The sequence below is a fragment of the Microtus ochrogaster genome, chromosome 21 (assembly GCF_000317375.1).
Source record: "Microtus ochrogaster isolate Prairie Vole_2 chromosome 21, MicOch1.0, whole genome shotgun sequence".
Taxonomy (NCBI): Eukaryota; Metazoa; Chordata; class Mammalia; order Rodentia; family Cricetidae; genus Microtus; species Microtus ochrogaster.
The window spans coordinates 38923066-38938547 of record NC_022022.1 but is presented as its reverse complement, the minus strand read 5'-3'; the positions used below and the strand labels follow the sequence as shown (position 1 = coordinate 38938547).

General features: G+C 41.4%; 1 protein-coding gene across 1 annotated transcript in view; it reads right to left on the bottom strand.

Moving 5' to 3' along the window:
* The window catches only part of Col24a1 (collagen type XXIV alpha 1 chain), a 249016-nt gene that overhangs the window by 147055 nt on the left and 86479 nt on the right, over positions 1-15482 (bottom strand). The window contains exon 20 of the mRNA XM_026783871.1: positions 5667-5720. Within this exon, the coding sequence (XP_026639672.1) occupies positions 5667-5720 (54 nt within the window). The remainder of the gene's footprint in view (positions 1-5666; positions 5721-15482) is intronic.

The window sequence follows — 15482 nt, the reverse complement described above, 5'->3', positions numbered from 1 at the left end:
AGCAACACAAGCCCTTGGAGCAACAGACACAGTATCTGTGCTTACTGAAGAGTGGAGGGTATTTATCAGATACTCTTACTTCCTGCAGAAACCAGCAGAAGATGCGGATTAGCTGATGTTATGGTATTTTTGAAAACAGATTGTCAAATTGAGTGTCTCAGGAAGGCTTACTGAGGAATGTTTGTATACACACACACACACACACACACACACAGAGAGAGAGAGAGAGAGAGAGAGAGAGAGAGAGAGAGAGAGAGAGAGAGAGAGACATAACTGGCACATGTGTGCAATCCCAGCAGTTTGAGGTTTTCAGTCAACTGGCAGAAAATTAAGAGAAAATAAAAGGCTCCTGGAGTGTTCTTTCCCTGGAAAAATCCCCCCTTTTGCTGAATAGAACAACCATTTCTTTCAAATATAGGGTGTATGGTTTTTTCTTTATAAAATACTTATTTATGTTTATTTCATGTTTACAGGCGCTTGCCTGCATTATGTCTGCAGATCAAACATGTGCACCTTGTGCCCACCAAGAACACAGAGGGTCTCAGATGCTATGAAACTTGACTTACACATGGTTGTTAACCACCATATGGGTGCTGGGTATAAAACCTGGGTCCTCTGCAAGAGCAGCAAGTGCTCTTAGTCCCTGGGCCCTCTCTCCAGCACTTACATGATTTTCTTGGTGACTATATCAATACAGTTTTAGTAATTTACACTATTACCTCTTCCTAAACAAGACAAGTAATAAAAATCAAGGAAGTTTAAGGACGCTTCTATGATAGGATATACATTGCTGAAGAGACACATCATTCTTATGGTATAAGTATGTTTGACTTTGCTTTTCCTGTTTCTAGAAAAATTTCAAGACAAAGGAGCAAGAACAAGAATATTGATAAAATCAGATCTCTAATTCTTAAAACACAAAGTCATATTATTTTTACTATTACATTTTCTAGTTCTTTTGATAAAAATCGTGGTGCCTAAAAGTCATTTTAAATGTCAGTATAATGTTTATAAAATAGTCTCACTTTGTTGGTGTTAATGAATCTATAACTTCATATCTACCAAATAAATACCTTTAGGAAAAAATATTCCAAAAATCAACAATTACTCATTGCCAGTTTCAACTACTGGTCTAGGTTTCAGGCCTTTGGTCAACTTAAAAAAGTGTGTGTGTGTGTGTGTGTGTGTGTGTGTGTGTGTGTGTGTGTGTGCTAAGACATGCATGTGGAAACCAGAAGATAGTTCGTGGAAGTGTGCTCTGTCCTTTGTGCATTTGGTGTGTGATTGAACCTGGGTTTCCATGTTTGGTGTCAGGTGCCTTTACCTCCTGAGCCATCTGGAAGAACCACTGACTCATTTTAACATTTTTATCCATTACTTTATTTTATTTACAAGTGTGTGTGTGGGGGGTCTGTGTTTCTGTATGCATACCATGGACATATAGTTACTGGAGGAGGCAGAAGGTGGCATCAAATTCCCTAAAGTTGCTACAAGTGGTCGTGGGTGCTGAGGACTGAACCTGAGTTCTCTGCAGGAGCAGCAAGTGCTCTCACCTGCTGAGCCAGCTCCCCAGCCCCCATTTTTAATACTTCAATTGTAAGGCTGAAAGAACTACCTAGAACAATCATCTTAAGATCACCATTGCAGCCATATTAAAAAGGTCAGCTGACGTTAGTTCTTTTCTCCTCCACCAAGCAAGTGAAGCAGAATCACAAACTGAAGTGCACTATGGATCTTCACCGAGCATGGAATTCCCCCTAACATGTCAAGGTCACCCATTATCTCCCGATTTCTAAAGACAGAATCTGTTGCTCGACCTTCGAGTCTCTCACAGCACACAACCAACCCTTTTAAATAAGTTATTTATTTGTTTATGTGTATATATTGTATGTGCACCTGCATGAGTTTATCTGCACCATATATGCGTGGGAACCCACAGAAGCCAGGAGGGGGCATAAGGTCCCCTGGAACTAAAGGAACTGGCCACTGTGGGCCGCCACTTGGGTGCTGGGAACTGAATCTGGGTCCTCTGTAAAAGCAGCCATCTTTCTTAACCATTCATCCGTTTCTCCAGCCCATGCCATTCTTTTATATCACACTTTCTTTAGTTTATAGTAACTTCTTTTTCTTCCTGGCTAAATTAGAACTCTGTCCGCAAGAGGCATTGTAGTTATGCAATGGTTACTATTTCACATTTACTTCCTGACATAACACTAAAAGGAAGCTCAATATGAATTGAATGAATGAACTATTGAGTGAATGAACAAATAGATGCTCACGTTCAGGTTCCTAAGCAGGGAAAGGCTGGAGTAGACAGGAGACACCTTAACGCAATTCTCTATACTATCTGTCTCTCCTACCTTCTTAGTTCCACGTTTTACCTTGGTTTACTGATGGCTATTATTTTTTGTGTCAAAGTAAATACCTAGTCATACCCATCCAGATCTTCAAATTCTTCCAGGTCTTCTATTTAAATTCCCCTTTAGAGTTCACCAACAAGAAACCCAAATCAAAATCTTGGTTTTACCTCCTATCTCTCTCTCTTTCTCTCATTACATTCCTCTAGTTATCAAGTTACCTTTTTTGTCTTTTTTTATATCTATCTTTAAAGTGACTTTCACCCATATCTAGTCAATAAAATCAGGTTTAATACATGGTGATAGTTGCTTGATAGAAGCTTTTCAGGAACACAGGGAAAATAGCTAACTTAGATACAGGCGGATCTCTGTGAGTTCGAGATCAGCCTGGTCTACAAGAGCTAGTTCCAGGACAGGCTCCAAAGCCACAGAGAAACCCTGTCTCGAAAAACCAAAAAAAAAAAAAAAAAAGATATTGACATTGTTGTATGTGATGCTCAGCGACTGGATGATGAATGTGAACGAAGGTCACATCCTGATGAAAGAAACTATGAGATTTGAACAAGAACAGCATGGTTTGTTAATCTAGAGAGTTTGGCAGGAATGATGTTTCTGAAAAGCAATGATCAGTGTGAGCGTATGCTGCCAGTTAGGGTTAGAGTGTAGAGAACCATGTGTTAAAGCAAAGACATGCAAGTCTTAGACGTGCACTGCCGGTATCGTAAGGATTCAAGCAGTGGCAGGCTGTGATGTATACTTTCCCCAGATTTTTCCTCTGGCGTCGTGACTGTGGGTTTGAAGGGATGCCAGGACGGAGACAGGGAGAGTAACTAGAGGTCCACCCCACTAATCCTGGATAGAAATCGAAGAGGGCCTAGGCTACAACATTGGCAGTGAACACGGTTTCAAAAGTAAAGCGGGGAAATTTTGAGTCAAGGAGAAATGGTTAAAGGTTATAATTGATGGCCCAGCGCTGTGCTGCTCAGAACTCCGGAGAGGAGTTGATGCAAAGCATATGTGGGGCACATACGTGCAGAGGAAGACGTCACGGCCCTGGAAGGGAGTGAAGGATGGCTGCACGGAGGGATGCTGGTGGGTGGCAGGTGAGGCTGCCAGGTAAAACACAGGATGTGCACTCGCATTTGAATTTCAGATAAACAGGGAGCGACATTTAGTTTAAATACTTTCCAAACACTGCTGCTCCATTCCCTCACAAGTTTCCCTTCCTCGAATGTCACACAGCCCACTTGTCTGCCTCACAAACTCCTCGTTTGTCACGTTGGTTCAAATGTCACCTTTCCGGCAACTGTGCATCCCTTTCGCTGTGGCTATGACAAGGGTTTCCATGCTTGTATAGACTGTGGTGTGTGTGTGTGTGTGTGTGTGTGCGCGCGCTAGAGGATGCTGTTGGGTATCTTCTTTAATCATGTTCCACCTTATTTTTCTTTGAGATAGGGCCTCTAGCTGAACCTGGAGATTGCCAATTGGCTGGGATGGTTGGAAATGAGCCCCAGGTGTTCCTGTTTCTCTATCCCACCCAAGCTGTTCTATGGGCATTGGGGATCTCAATTTTCCTGCGTGTGCATCAGAGACTTTATCCAGAATACCATCTCTCCAGTCCCCAGCTTGTAAAACTCTTGAAAATGTGGACTGGGGCTTTCAATTTAGGGTCTAGCACAGTGGCTCCCACCTGGGAGTCACCCAATAAATGTTTGTTAAATGGATAAATGTTCTATTTCAGATTCCTATTATTTTCCCAGGCTTATCCCCACTAGTACGTCCTGTGCTCTGGCCCAGTCTGGTGAGTCTGATCTCTTACTGAAATGGGAGCCTCATGCACTCACCCCATCCTCAGATAGAGTGTGGGAGCCATACCTAGTGCTCAGACAGTCTGAGAACCCCCATCCTACGCCTTCTCTACCTCTAGGCTTAAACAAGGAAGTACATCCAATGCTTGCCTGGCACCTCCCTGATTAATTCTTATAACAAAAAACCTATTATTATTATTATTATTATTATTATTGTGCTTTCTCTGCTCTCTCTCTCTCTCTCTCTCTCTCTCTCTCTCTCTGTGTGTGTGTGTGTGTGTGTGTGTGTGTGTGTGTGTGTGTATGTGTATGTGTGTGCATGAGGTCAGAGGCATTGGATTCCCCCTACATCTAGAGTTGTAGCCTGATACGGGTTTTGGGGTTCAAACTTGGGTTCTCTGTAGGAGCAGTACATGTTCTTAACCAACAGCCGAGCCATCTCTCCAGCCCACTGCCTAGATTTCTTTAGTTCCTCTACACTGCCTTCAATTTTTTCTAGTTTAAACTATTCTTTAAGTTGACTTAAGGGCTATCTTCTAAAGACACAAACCAGATGGTGTATTTGCTACTTAAATATCTTTGATTAGTCTCTGATGCCTGTAAGATAAAGTAGACACTGTAGTCTGATCATGAGTGTTCCCAACTATGTGATCCCCAAGCTAAGTGGTGAAGAACCCAGACTTGGCAGTCACCTCTTGGTTAAAACCCTAGCCATGCTCTTTTGTAGTTATGTGTCTGAGTAAATATCTTCTTTTTCTATTTCAGCCCACTTCTCTCCCCATCTACACTTCCTCTTTCCACTTGAGCTTGACCTCTTTAACTCCTCCACCCTCCAGTTCCAGACTTGGTCACTCCACGGCTCTATTTCTGTACTTGTTTATGATGGCCAGCCTGCATGATGCTGAAACTTTCGATGCTGAATTCCTGGCACACACAGAACAGCATCCTTGTGCACACACACAGCAGCAGGAAATGGGGTGAAGATGCTCCTTGTGTCACATCAAGGCTCTGGGACACCGCAAGCTTTCTTACATGAAAGAACAGGCATTTTATCAGTGCTAAAACCTCCCTATCCTCAGAAATTTCTCTCCCATTTACTGTGTACTGTGATTTTTAAGCATTGTTCTCATTACTTTTATCTCCTCTAAAACATTCTTTAGACTAAAATTTATGATTTTCAAATATCATTCTTCTAGTAACTAAAACAAACCATGAAAATCATTTAAAACTGACTGGATTCTGAGCTCAAGGTGCTTAATTACCGATAATTCTGATATTCTTAAGACCTTTCCCTACACATGCTAAGAATTTATTATTTTTTATAACTTTTTAAAATTGATTTTATTGAGATACACATTTTCTCTGCTTCCCTCCCTGCCTCTCCCCTCCCCTTCAACCCTCTCCCATGTACAGTGGTGAGCATAGCTGCCTTCCATGCTAAGAATTTAAATGAACAAATGCTAGATTTCTACATCCAGTATGGTTTTTATTTGCTTTTTACCTTTGGTCCTTCAGGTCCATTTTGTCCAGGAATCCCAATATCTCCTGGAAAACCCTGGTAGATGTAAAACGGCAGAGAGTTTATTTCACAGCAAATGACTTGAACTCTATTAAACATAAACCCCTCCTTTGTATCCCATGCCCAGTTAAAGCAATGTATATTCAAAACGCAACATTAATGATTATTACACAACTGTTCCACACTGGGATAAAAACTGGTATCCTAAAAAAGGAGATGTACTCTATTAATAAGAAAAACGTTACTAATAATCTCCAGGCTTAAAGGAATCACTGGGGTCCTGTTTAAGAGAAAGAGAAAGACACACCCTCCCAACATCATACTAGACACTGAGCTATCAGGCAGTAAAGGAATGCACGTTGTAAGACTCTCAGTTCAACATGAAGTGTTCTTAAGTGCAGACACAATCCACTTCTATCTAGTTAAAATAAAATCATCCAATTACACATAGGATGTCAATGTGCTTTGTGTCAGATCTACCTGTCTATCTAGAATCCCAGACTTGATGGCCTATAAGTACATGTTTATGTTCTCTCATTTCTGTCTTACCAATGCTCACTAATAATTAGTTTCACAAAATTTTGTCTGTATGTGTATGAGCATCAAATCATAGTTTCACCCTTGGAAATTATATTAGCCATCTAAAGCACTTGATTTCCAAAACAAAGCGCTTCAGAGTTAACTGAAGTCCATGCTAAGGAAAGGCTGGCGTTGTTGCTCTAAAACAGTGAGGCTGAGCTACCTGCCGATATAACGAATCTGAACACAGCACCTCACACTCAATTTCAAACAACATCATCATCACTAGGCCGTTCCTTTGTGTATTAAGTCACCAATGAAGGAAGTCCATTTCCCGTTGACAGAGACCAGGTAAGAAAGGCTCATGAATCAGCAATTGTTAAAGGAAGGAAAGCTTTGGGTGGAGGACAATTGTCACCAAGTAAAGATGGTTCTGTGCAGCGATAAATATGCTGTAACTAAAAATCAGAACAAATGAGAGGGGGCAGTAAAACTGACTCCCTGAAGCTCATTCTGCATAGAAGAACAGAGATGCTGACATGGGTTCTTCTGATCTGGTAAGGACTTACCATAGGTCTGACTTTCAAGGTTCATGGGACACCTGACATAGATCTATGGATTTTTTTTTTAATGATTAAAGGAACCAGGTGAACCTATGCTAGCCTTTGTATTCATTCATATGTAAAATTATATTCACCTAATGACTTCAAGCCTTCTTTCTCAAATAAAGAGTCCCTTCGGCCTTGAGGCAGTATCCCTGTCTTCTAGTTCTTGCTGAGATACTTGCTAGCTGAACGCCATATCTTATCCACTACGCGCCACCCCTCACCCTGCGTTCGGTTCTTGAATGAATATTACCTGGAGTTCCAAGCCAAAGGGTGGTTTGATGCTCCCCCTTCAAATACTTCTTTCTCTTCTAAAACCCTCACAGCCCAAAGTAAGTTAGCAGTGTTTGTCTGCTTTTATTGTTCACGTCAGACTGTAAACTCCTGGGGTATCATGTGTTTTCCAGGGCCATACTCCCAGCAAGTACTATGACATCTGGTGTGCAGTAATGGCTTTTAAAGGGTTTGTTGTTGTTGTTATTGTTGAGAGACTGACTGGCTTCTTTTGAAAAGGAGGACAGCATGTACTGTGGCTACTTGCATCCTGGGTCTCTGTTTACAACCAGCCAGAAAACTGGATCAGAGCACCCACACCATTACATTCATGACTTGTCAATTTTCCAGATGCCCCCAGAACATGTTATCATACCAGCAATCAAGAAAGCACTGAGGCAAGAGTCATTTTAAAATAACTCTTAAGGTGCTTGGATAGGATTCTACAAGCCAAATATCTGGGGAGGGGATTTTTTTTTTCAATGGCGAGAAAAATTGGATTAAATTTAACCACAATAAATATATTAAAATTCATAAGTTCAAATACATTAACTTCCCAAATTGTCCATGTGTAGAGGATAAAGAGAAGTGAACTTATCACCTGGAGAAGTGAGCACGAAAATCAACAATTCACCATCATTTGCCTTTGCTCATATTCTGGACCACTTTCATTCAAATAGTAGGGGAGAGGATTCAGTCCTCCCCCAAGGAGATGGGGGCATCCAGCCCTTCCCACAAAGAAATGGGAACGCAAAAAGATCTGTTTCTCACCCCCTCAGATTATCTCATAGACTTGGAACTGAGCTCAAACCTACAGTAGCGCTTCACACACAAGGATGACAAGACACGTATTTACTGACAGGAGAACACAGTCTGACCAGCTGACTTGCCAAAACAAGCAAAACAAACCTCCACATGGTCAGGGCTCTGTCACATGACTAGCATTTTTTAAGAAAGACACAAATCAAGGAACATGCAAAACTATACCATGAGACTATAAACAACACAGACTGTGAAGATGCTATAAATCAAACAGTGGGGGAGCGTCCACATCTAATTATAAGCAGGGGGGGGCGGAGAACAGAGACTGAACTTAGGGGCTGAAAGACACAGCAAATTTACAAACCAAAGTAAGACACAAGAAGGCTTTGGGAGGCAACAAGCAATTCTGCTTTAGCCTTACAGTACGTACAGGGACGTAGGTCTAAAATTAGTGTGTGATACACACTTGTCTTACAGCCTCGTTTGATTTTACAATAAAACTAACAAAATCAGTGAGGTAAACACAGTTAGTTCACACAGTTTGTCTGCTGTTCGTGGTATATGTGAACTCCTGCATCCTTCATGAGCCCAAATATCAACAGGATACTTTAAAGAGACAAAGTGCAACAGACAAAAAGAGCAGGACAGCCGGGTGATGGTGGCGCACGCCTTTAATCCCAGCACTCGGGAGGCAGAGGCAGGTGGATCTCTGTGAGTTCGAGACCAGCCTGGTCTACAGAGCTAGTTCCAGGACAGGCTCCAAAGCCACGGAGAAACCCTGTCTAGAAAAACAACAACAACAAAAAAAAAGAGAGCGGGACAAGAGATGCCACCAACGCAAACCTCGTATTTGAGTTAAGTAAGTGGAATGTTTCAAAGTTAAGAGTTTATTGAAAATCTCAGAGACATATCACACAATTATTAGAAGAAAAAAAATCTCTATGTCCTTCCCACATGGGCATGCTTAGAAACTTGGCCAATGAATGTTTTCATTAAGTATTCATAGCTGGACTACTCTTAAATAGAGAGCTTGCCACTTAAATAGCACACTAACCAGAGTTAAGTGGGTCAGCTGAGTTTTAATGATAAAACCCAGAAAGGAATTTTTAATGTTTAAATTAACTGCTCAGTCTGTGTTGCCACCGATGGACATGGGTATACACGCCGAACAGTGAGATGTCAGAGACCTCAGATGCGAAACAATTGGAAGTGTATATGTAGGGCCAAGACTCATATTGGTGGACAAATGTGCAATAAGAAAAGCAAAGAACAAAAAGCTGGTACAGATGCCCCAACTTATTGCTTTAAATTTAAAATAACACGAAGTCAGAAGAGTTTCCTCACACAGACAGCATCACCGGGTCAGTTATAACATCACACTTGAAAGCAGGATGGCAGTGAGGAGGAGGGGGAAGAGGGAGGAGTTGGGAAGAGGAGACAGAGAGGAACAGCCTGGTGCTTTCTTAACACAAAGTCTGATCACAGATTGTTACTGAGAAGCAGAAAAATGAAGTAGCTTTAAAAATACTTAGGGCAAATGAGGCTTCTATTTTCGGAGCCTCTGCATCTGTTTGCTGGACAGAGAGTAATTCCCTGTTCTCTCCAGTGAAAACAAAGTTTTATTATTCTCTAATCACTCGAGGCTGGAGACTAATTCACATGCATTTTTATAGCAAAACCTGGGAACCCAGGCACTGGCAGATTGTATTTGTTTCCTGGGAAATCATAAAAGTGAAATACTGCCTTCTTACTTAGTGGAAGCCAAAAGCTCAACAAACCAGTTTCCTAAGGAGGTAAATATACGGTGTTTTAGGGCACACATTGACATTTTGAATAGCTTTTTAACAGGACTAATATATTTCTGCTTTTTAATAAGATCTCTATTTCTTCCGATTATAAAGTACAGATGGATAAACAACAAACAAAAGTAAATCTAATGGCTGAGTTAATGACGATCAACCACAAGATGGAACAAACTGTATGAACCCCAAGCGGCTAATGCTAAGTGAAAAAAGCCAGACAGAAGAGGAGCATAAAATGTGAGTCATTTATAAGAAGACTTTGGGAAATGTGGATTAATGTGGAGTGATGAAAAATGTATCCTATAGTAGAAAGGAGCAAGAAGAATAGAAGAAAAATAAAACGTAAAGGAATCATAAAGATGCAATTGCTGGGCTTTGGTAGATAATACATTGTTTTGACTTAACAATGGTATCATAAACTATTCAATCAGATAGATTAATTATTTGGAATTTATTCCACATCAATTATATACCTCAATAAGTCTTTGCTGTTGTTTAAAGAATTGGTGTTGGGTGCTGTGATGGATAATACTGATCACTAACTTCACAGAATCTGGAATCACCAGGAGACATGACTCTGAGTATGCCTTGTGAGAGACATTTCGGTTAGTCTCTGGGCGTGCTCGTGAAGGATTGTCGTGATCAGGTTAACTGAGGAGGAGAGAACCGCCTTCACTGCTGTCGACACCATTCCACAGGGTCCTGGATTGCACAGAAAGCGGGGAGCTAGGTGAGCATGAGCATCGTTTTGCCTCTGCAGATGCAAGTGGTCATCCACGGCTTCTCTGCACGATGGGCTGTGTCCTTGAACTGGGCGCCCAGATTAACATTTCTCCTGTAAAGTGCTTTTGTTAGAGTTGTTTGTTTGTTTGTTTTTATGATAGCAACAGGAATGGTAACTAATTCAGGTATTTCCATAACTATTTGCCATGGTAGGCAACTATGTATGATCTCTAGAAAAGGCAGAATTCACTCACTAAATTGGTACTCGGGTAAGATCAACAGACTATAGATTTGGATTATTGTTAAGGCAAGTAGTGTGCTTGATTGTAATAATAGCTTGAAAACAAAGTTTGCATTTTGGATAATTTGAGATTTTCTGCTATTTTTTCATGATAGTTTTAAAATACTACAAATTGGGAGAGGCAGGGAGGGGAGCAGAGAAAAATGTAGAGCTCAATAAAAATCAATTAAAAATATTACAAATTGTCCTAGATGATATTTTGACAACTTAACGCCATTAAAATTTTAGCTCCCATAGATTTTACTTGCTACTCCTGTTGTGTTTTAATTACACAGAACACAGTATGATTTGGATTCTACTTATCATCTGAGCAGCTCTGAAATTTGAGCACATAGAGATGAATGGGGTCTTTTATTAAGAAAATAGTCCCACAATAAAATTGATAAAAGCAACATATAGATTATAAATTTGTACAAGGAGTTAGCTAAAACCTAGTCTGCTAATTAGTAAAGCCTAGTCCGAACTGGCTGGCCTGGGACCCAAGAAAGTCTTCATCAGTTTTGGGGATCAGATTCAAGTATTCAAGTCCTGGGTGCTTTGAGGGCAAGTACTTCATCATTTAGGCCATGTCCCAGCCTCACTAGTTCTAACTTAGATAATTATATTGTTCCATAGTTTCAAATGTTATCCTTTGTCCAAAAATAAAAGGGAATACAAAAAAATAGCCTAGTTTCTATGGAGAGGATTGCAACTTTCCTTTTTAAAATGGGGGGGGGAGAAGAAGGAGGGGGGGGGGGGAAGGGGGGAGGGGGGGGGGGGGGGGGGGGGGGGGGCGGGGGAGAGGGAGAGGGAGAGAGAGAGAGAGAGAGAGATGATGGAGACCAGGATTTTGTTCCTCTGCATTTTAGGAAACACACATCATGTCAGCAATATGGTTAGTCCAAGCAGGGAAGTAATGATCTTAAAAGGAGGATTAAATGGGCTCTTTCTGAATGAGAATAAGCCGTCCATAGGAACCAAACTGAAGCTAAGAGAGGGAGCTGCTGCTAATGCAGGAGTTCCTCCCTCTCCAGGGAAAACCACATGCAGAAACTACCAGCGTCTGCCAAGAGAGAGGCCAAGTGAAGACCCCATTGAGATAGCTGCTTCTCTTTCATCCCCCCCCTTTACTGTTTTAGATATAGAATTCCTTCAAAACCAGATTGTTTTCATTATGGTATTTTTTGAAAAGGTTTACAATTGATTACCCCTCGCTATGTATTTTCCTCTTTTAGCAGTTCCATGGATTTGAACAGAAAACACACTGCAGCTGACTCCCATATGTTCAGCAGCGTGAAAGCCCAGCAGAGAAGGCCCTCAAACAACAGACCGTGCAATTCCTTATGATGCAACACATCTGCCCCCAGTTCCACTGAGCATCCACGCATCTTCAACATCGCTCTTAAAGGCACCGGCAAGACCAGACAGGAAGTCGACATGTATTCTTGTAAAGGCCACACAAAACCATACCAAACTTACAATTTTAAAACAAACCACGCTGTTATTTGATATTTAGGGATCAATAATCAATCGCGACAAAACATGATATAATATAGCAGGGTGGGAGGAAATGGGAGGATAGGAAATTTACCAAGGTAAATTATTTACCAAGGAAAGGGAGGTGTTTGGAGATGGATTAGATCTCCACTCACTTGGTTTTGATGATGTTTTCACAGTTTATTCATATGTCAAAAATGGAGCTATGTAATGTTTCAGGTGCCAACAGTGCATGGCTGTACTCTCAGTACAGAGGAGGAGGAGGCAGGGAGATGTGGAGTTGGAGGTTATCCTTAGCTACCTTGTGAATTCATGACCAGCCAAGGCTATAGGAGACCCTGTACCAAGAAAAAAGGTTGAATTGTTTAATTTATATGTGTGCAATTGTCATATACCAATTATACTTCAATAAAGCTGACAAGAGGAACAACTAGGGTTGGATGGTTTAGGTAATCATGCCGTCTTGGAAATGATTTGTAACGATTGAAAGATCTTTAGAAGGAAGAACATTAAGATTTATTTCCTGAACTTCTTTGCAGGTAAAATTCAGTGAAGTTTCGGTTTTGAGTTATTTCACAAGTAACAACAGCACAATCATCATTTCATTCATGTGTTTAAAAAGCATATGTAGAGACACTTAGTATCTACCATTTAGCTGACTCACTAGGAATGTCTCTGCTGTTTTAATTAGTGAGCAGCAGTCTGCCCACGTTCGCACAACTGAATGTTCCAGGCACTGTTCTTGGCACTGAGTGTACTCTTGTGGAGAAGTCCTGGCTTCATGGAGATACATTCTGAAGACTTGATCTCAAAGAAATAATGCATGAATATCTTAGTGTCAGTCAGGGTGTGTGCACCAACAGCACATTTATAATGCTGGAATCAATTCTGGACCCACAGCTTAGTATTCTCTTTTAATTTCTTTTCCAAATAGACTTACTGCTCTCTTGAACTATATTGGCCTACATTTAGGCCTCATTAAGAACATACCTGCCCCAGGTTCTGCCATCATGGGATTTATTACCAACTCAATGCCATGTAGCCTATGATGCCCCTTAGGGTTTGCCTCAGCCAGATTCGGTAGTGTGCTTCTTGAAATCTTGCAGAACTTTGTTAATGTGGTGTGTTGGTTAGAGCTTTTTAGAGCAGTGGTTCTCAACCTGTGGAGCGCCACCCCTTTGGGAGTAAAATGACCCTTTCACGGGGGTTGCATATCAGCTATCCTACATATCAGATATTTACATTATAATTCATAAACAGTAGCAAAATTACATTTATAAAGTTGCAACATAAATAACTTTATGATTGGGGAGTCACCACAACAGGGGGAACCATATTAAAGGGTCACAGCTTTAAGAAGGTTGAGAACTACTGCTTTAAAGGAACACACACACACACAAATACACACACATATGCACACACACATATGATTTGTTGGAATGACTTATAGATTGTAATCTAACAATGGATGTTTACCAATGGAAGGTCCTAGAACCCATTAGTTGTTCAGTGCATGAGGCTGAATGTCTCAACTGGTCTTCAGAATGTGCTGGAATCCTGAAGAGATAGGCTCTAATGTCACGGGAGGAATGGACACACTAGTGAGAGCAGAAGCAAGTTTCCTTCTTCCACGTCGTTTATTTAGGCTGCCACGGAAGGTGTGGCCCAGATTAAGGGTGGGTCTCCCTACCACAAAAGATCTGGCTTAAAAGTGTGTCTTCTCCCAATCCTCCTTTTTTCCCCAAGTTCCCCCAATCTTCCCCTTCTGCCTTTTCTCTCCCCCTCTCCCCTTACCCCTCTCCCACCCCACCCCCAAGATCCCAATTTTCTCCCAGGCAATTTTGTCTATTTCCCATAGCCAAGAGGATAACTATGAGTTTTTCCTTTGGTTCACCTTCTTACTTAGCTTCTTTAGGATCACCATTGTAGGAAGGTTGGATAAGGGAGCATGGAAGCACAATTCTTAGATAAGGGAACCACCTTAGGGTTGGCAAGAGCCTTGAACCTAGAGTGGCTCCCAGGAGCCCAAGCCGAGGTCCCTAGTTAGTTCCCTGGACAGCTGAGGATAAAGAACCTGAAATGACCCTATCCTGTAGCAACACTGACGAATATCTTGCATATCATCATAGAACCTTCATCTGGTGATGGATGGCGTTAGAGACATAGACCCACACTGGAGCACTGGACTGAGCTCTCAAGGTCCCAATGAGGAGCAGAAGGAGGGAGAACATGAGCAACGAAGTCGGGACCACGAGGGGTGCACCCACCCATTGAGACAGTGGAGCTGATCTATTGGGAGCTCACCAAGGCCAGCTGGACTGTGACTGAAAAAGCATGGGATATAACTGGTCTCTCTGAACATGGCGAACAATGAGGACTGATGAGAAGCTAAGGACAATGGCAAGGGGTTTTGATCCTACTTAATGTGCTGGCTTTGCGGGAGCCTAGCCAGTTTGGATGTTCACCTTCCTAAATATAGACGGAGGGGGGAGGACCTTGGACTTACCACAGGGCAGGGAACCCTGACTGCCCATTGGACTGGAGAGGGAGGGGGAGAGGAGTGGGGGGAGGGGGAGAAGGGTGGGAGGAGGGGGAGGGAAATGGGAGGCTGGGAGGAGGTGGAAACTTTTTTTTTTCCTTTTCTCAATAAAAAAAAAGTGTGTCTTCTCACTTCAAATTATCTAATTAATCAAAATTCCTCACAGGTGTGCCCAGCTTCTTGGGTTTTAGCTAATTCCAGTTGTGGAATTCACATTAACAATGAATAGCTATCACCAGCCAAGAGTAGCCATCATAATGGCTATGTCATACCAGGCAATTTTACACCATGATCAAGAGAATATTTCTCCATTCCAATGAGATGTGTACTCATGGAGAAAGACAGATGCATTTTAACTAAGTTGATTCCTCCAGCATCACAACCACTCATTCATCTCTCACGTGACTCTTTCACTGTGTAGATCTTAATTTTCCCAACTAAAATATACATTTTTTTCAAACTCTGGGTGATATGTTAAAATATATTCTGCAATATTGATTGGGTATAGCTTAGAACATAGTAGAAACTAATAGACATACTTTATCTGCTGATTTAGTCACATGCATTCTTTAATGTGTGTATGTATGTGTGCATATGCATGTGTATATGTGCATGTATGTGTTTGTGTTTGTGTTTGTGTGTGTGTATGTGTTTGTGTGTGTATGTGTGTGTAGATGTGTTTGTGTGTGTATGTGTGTATATGTATGTGTGTATGTGTATGTGTGTATGTGTGTATGTGTTTGTGTGTGTATGTGTGTATATGTGTTTGTGTGTGTATGTGTGTATATGTATGTGTGT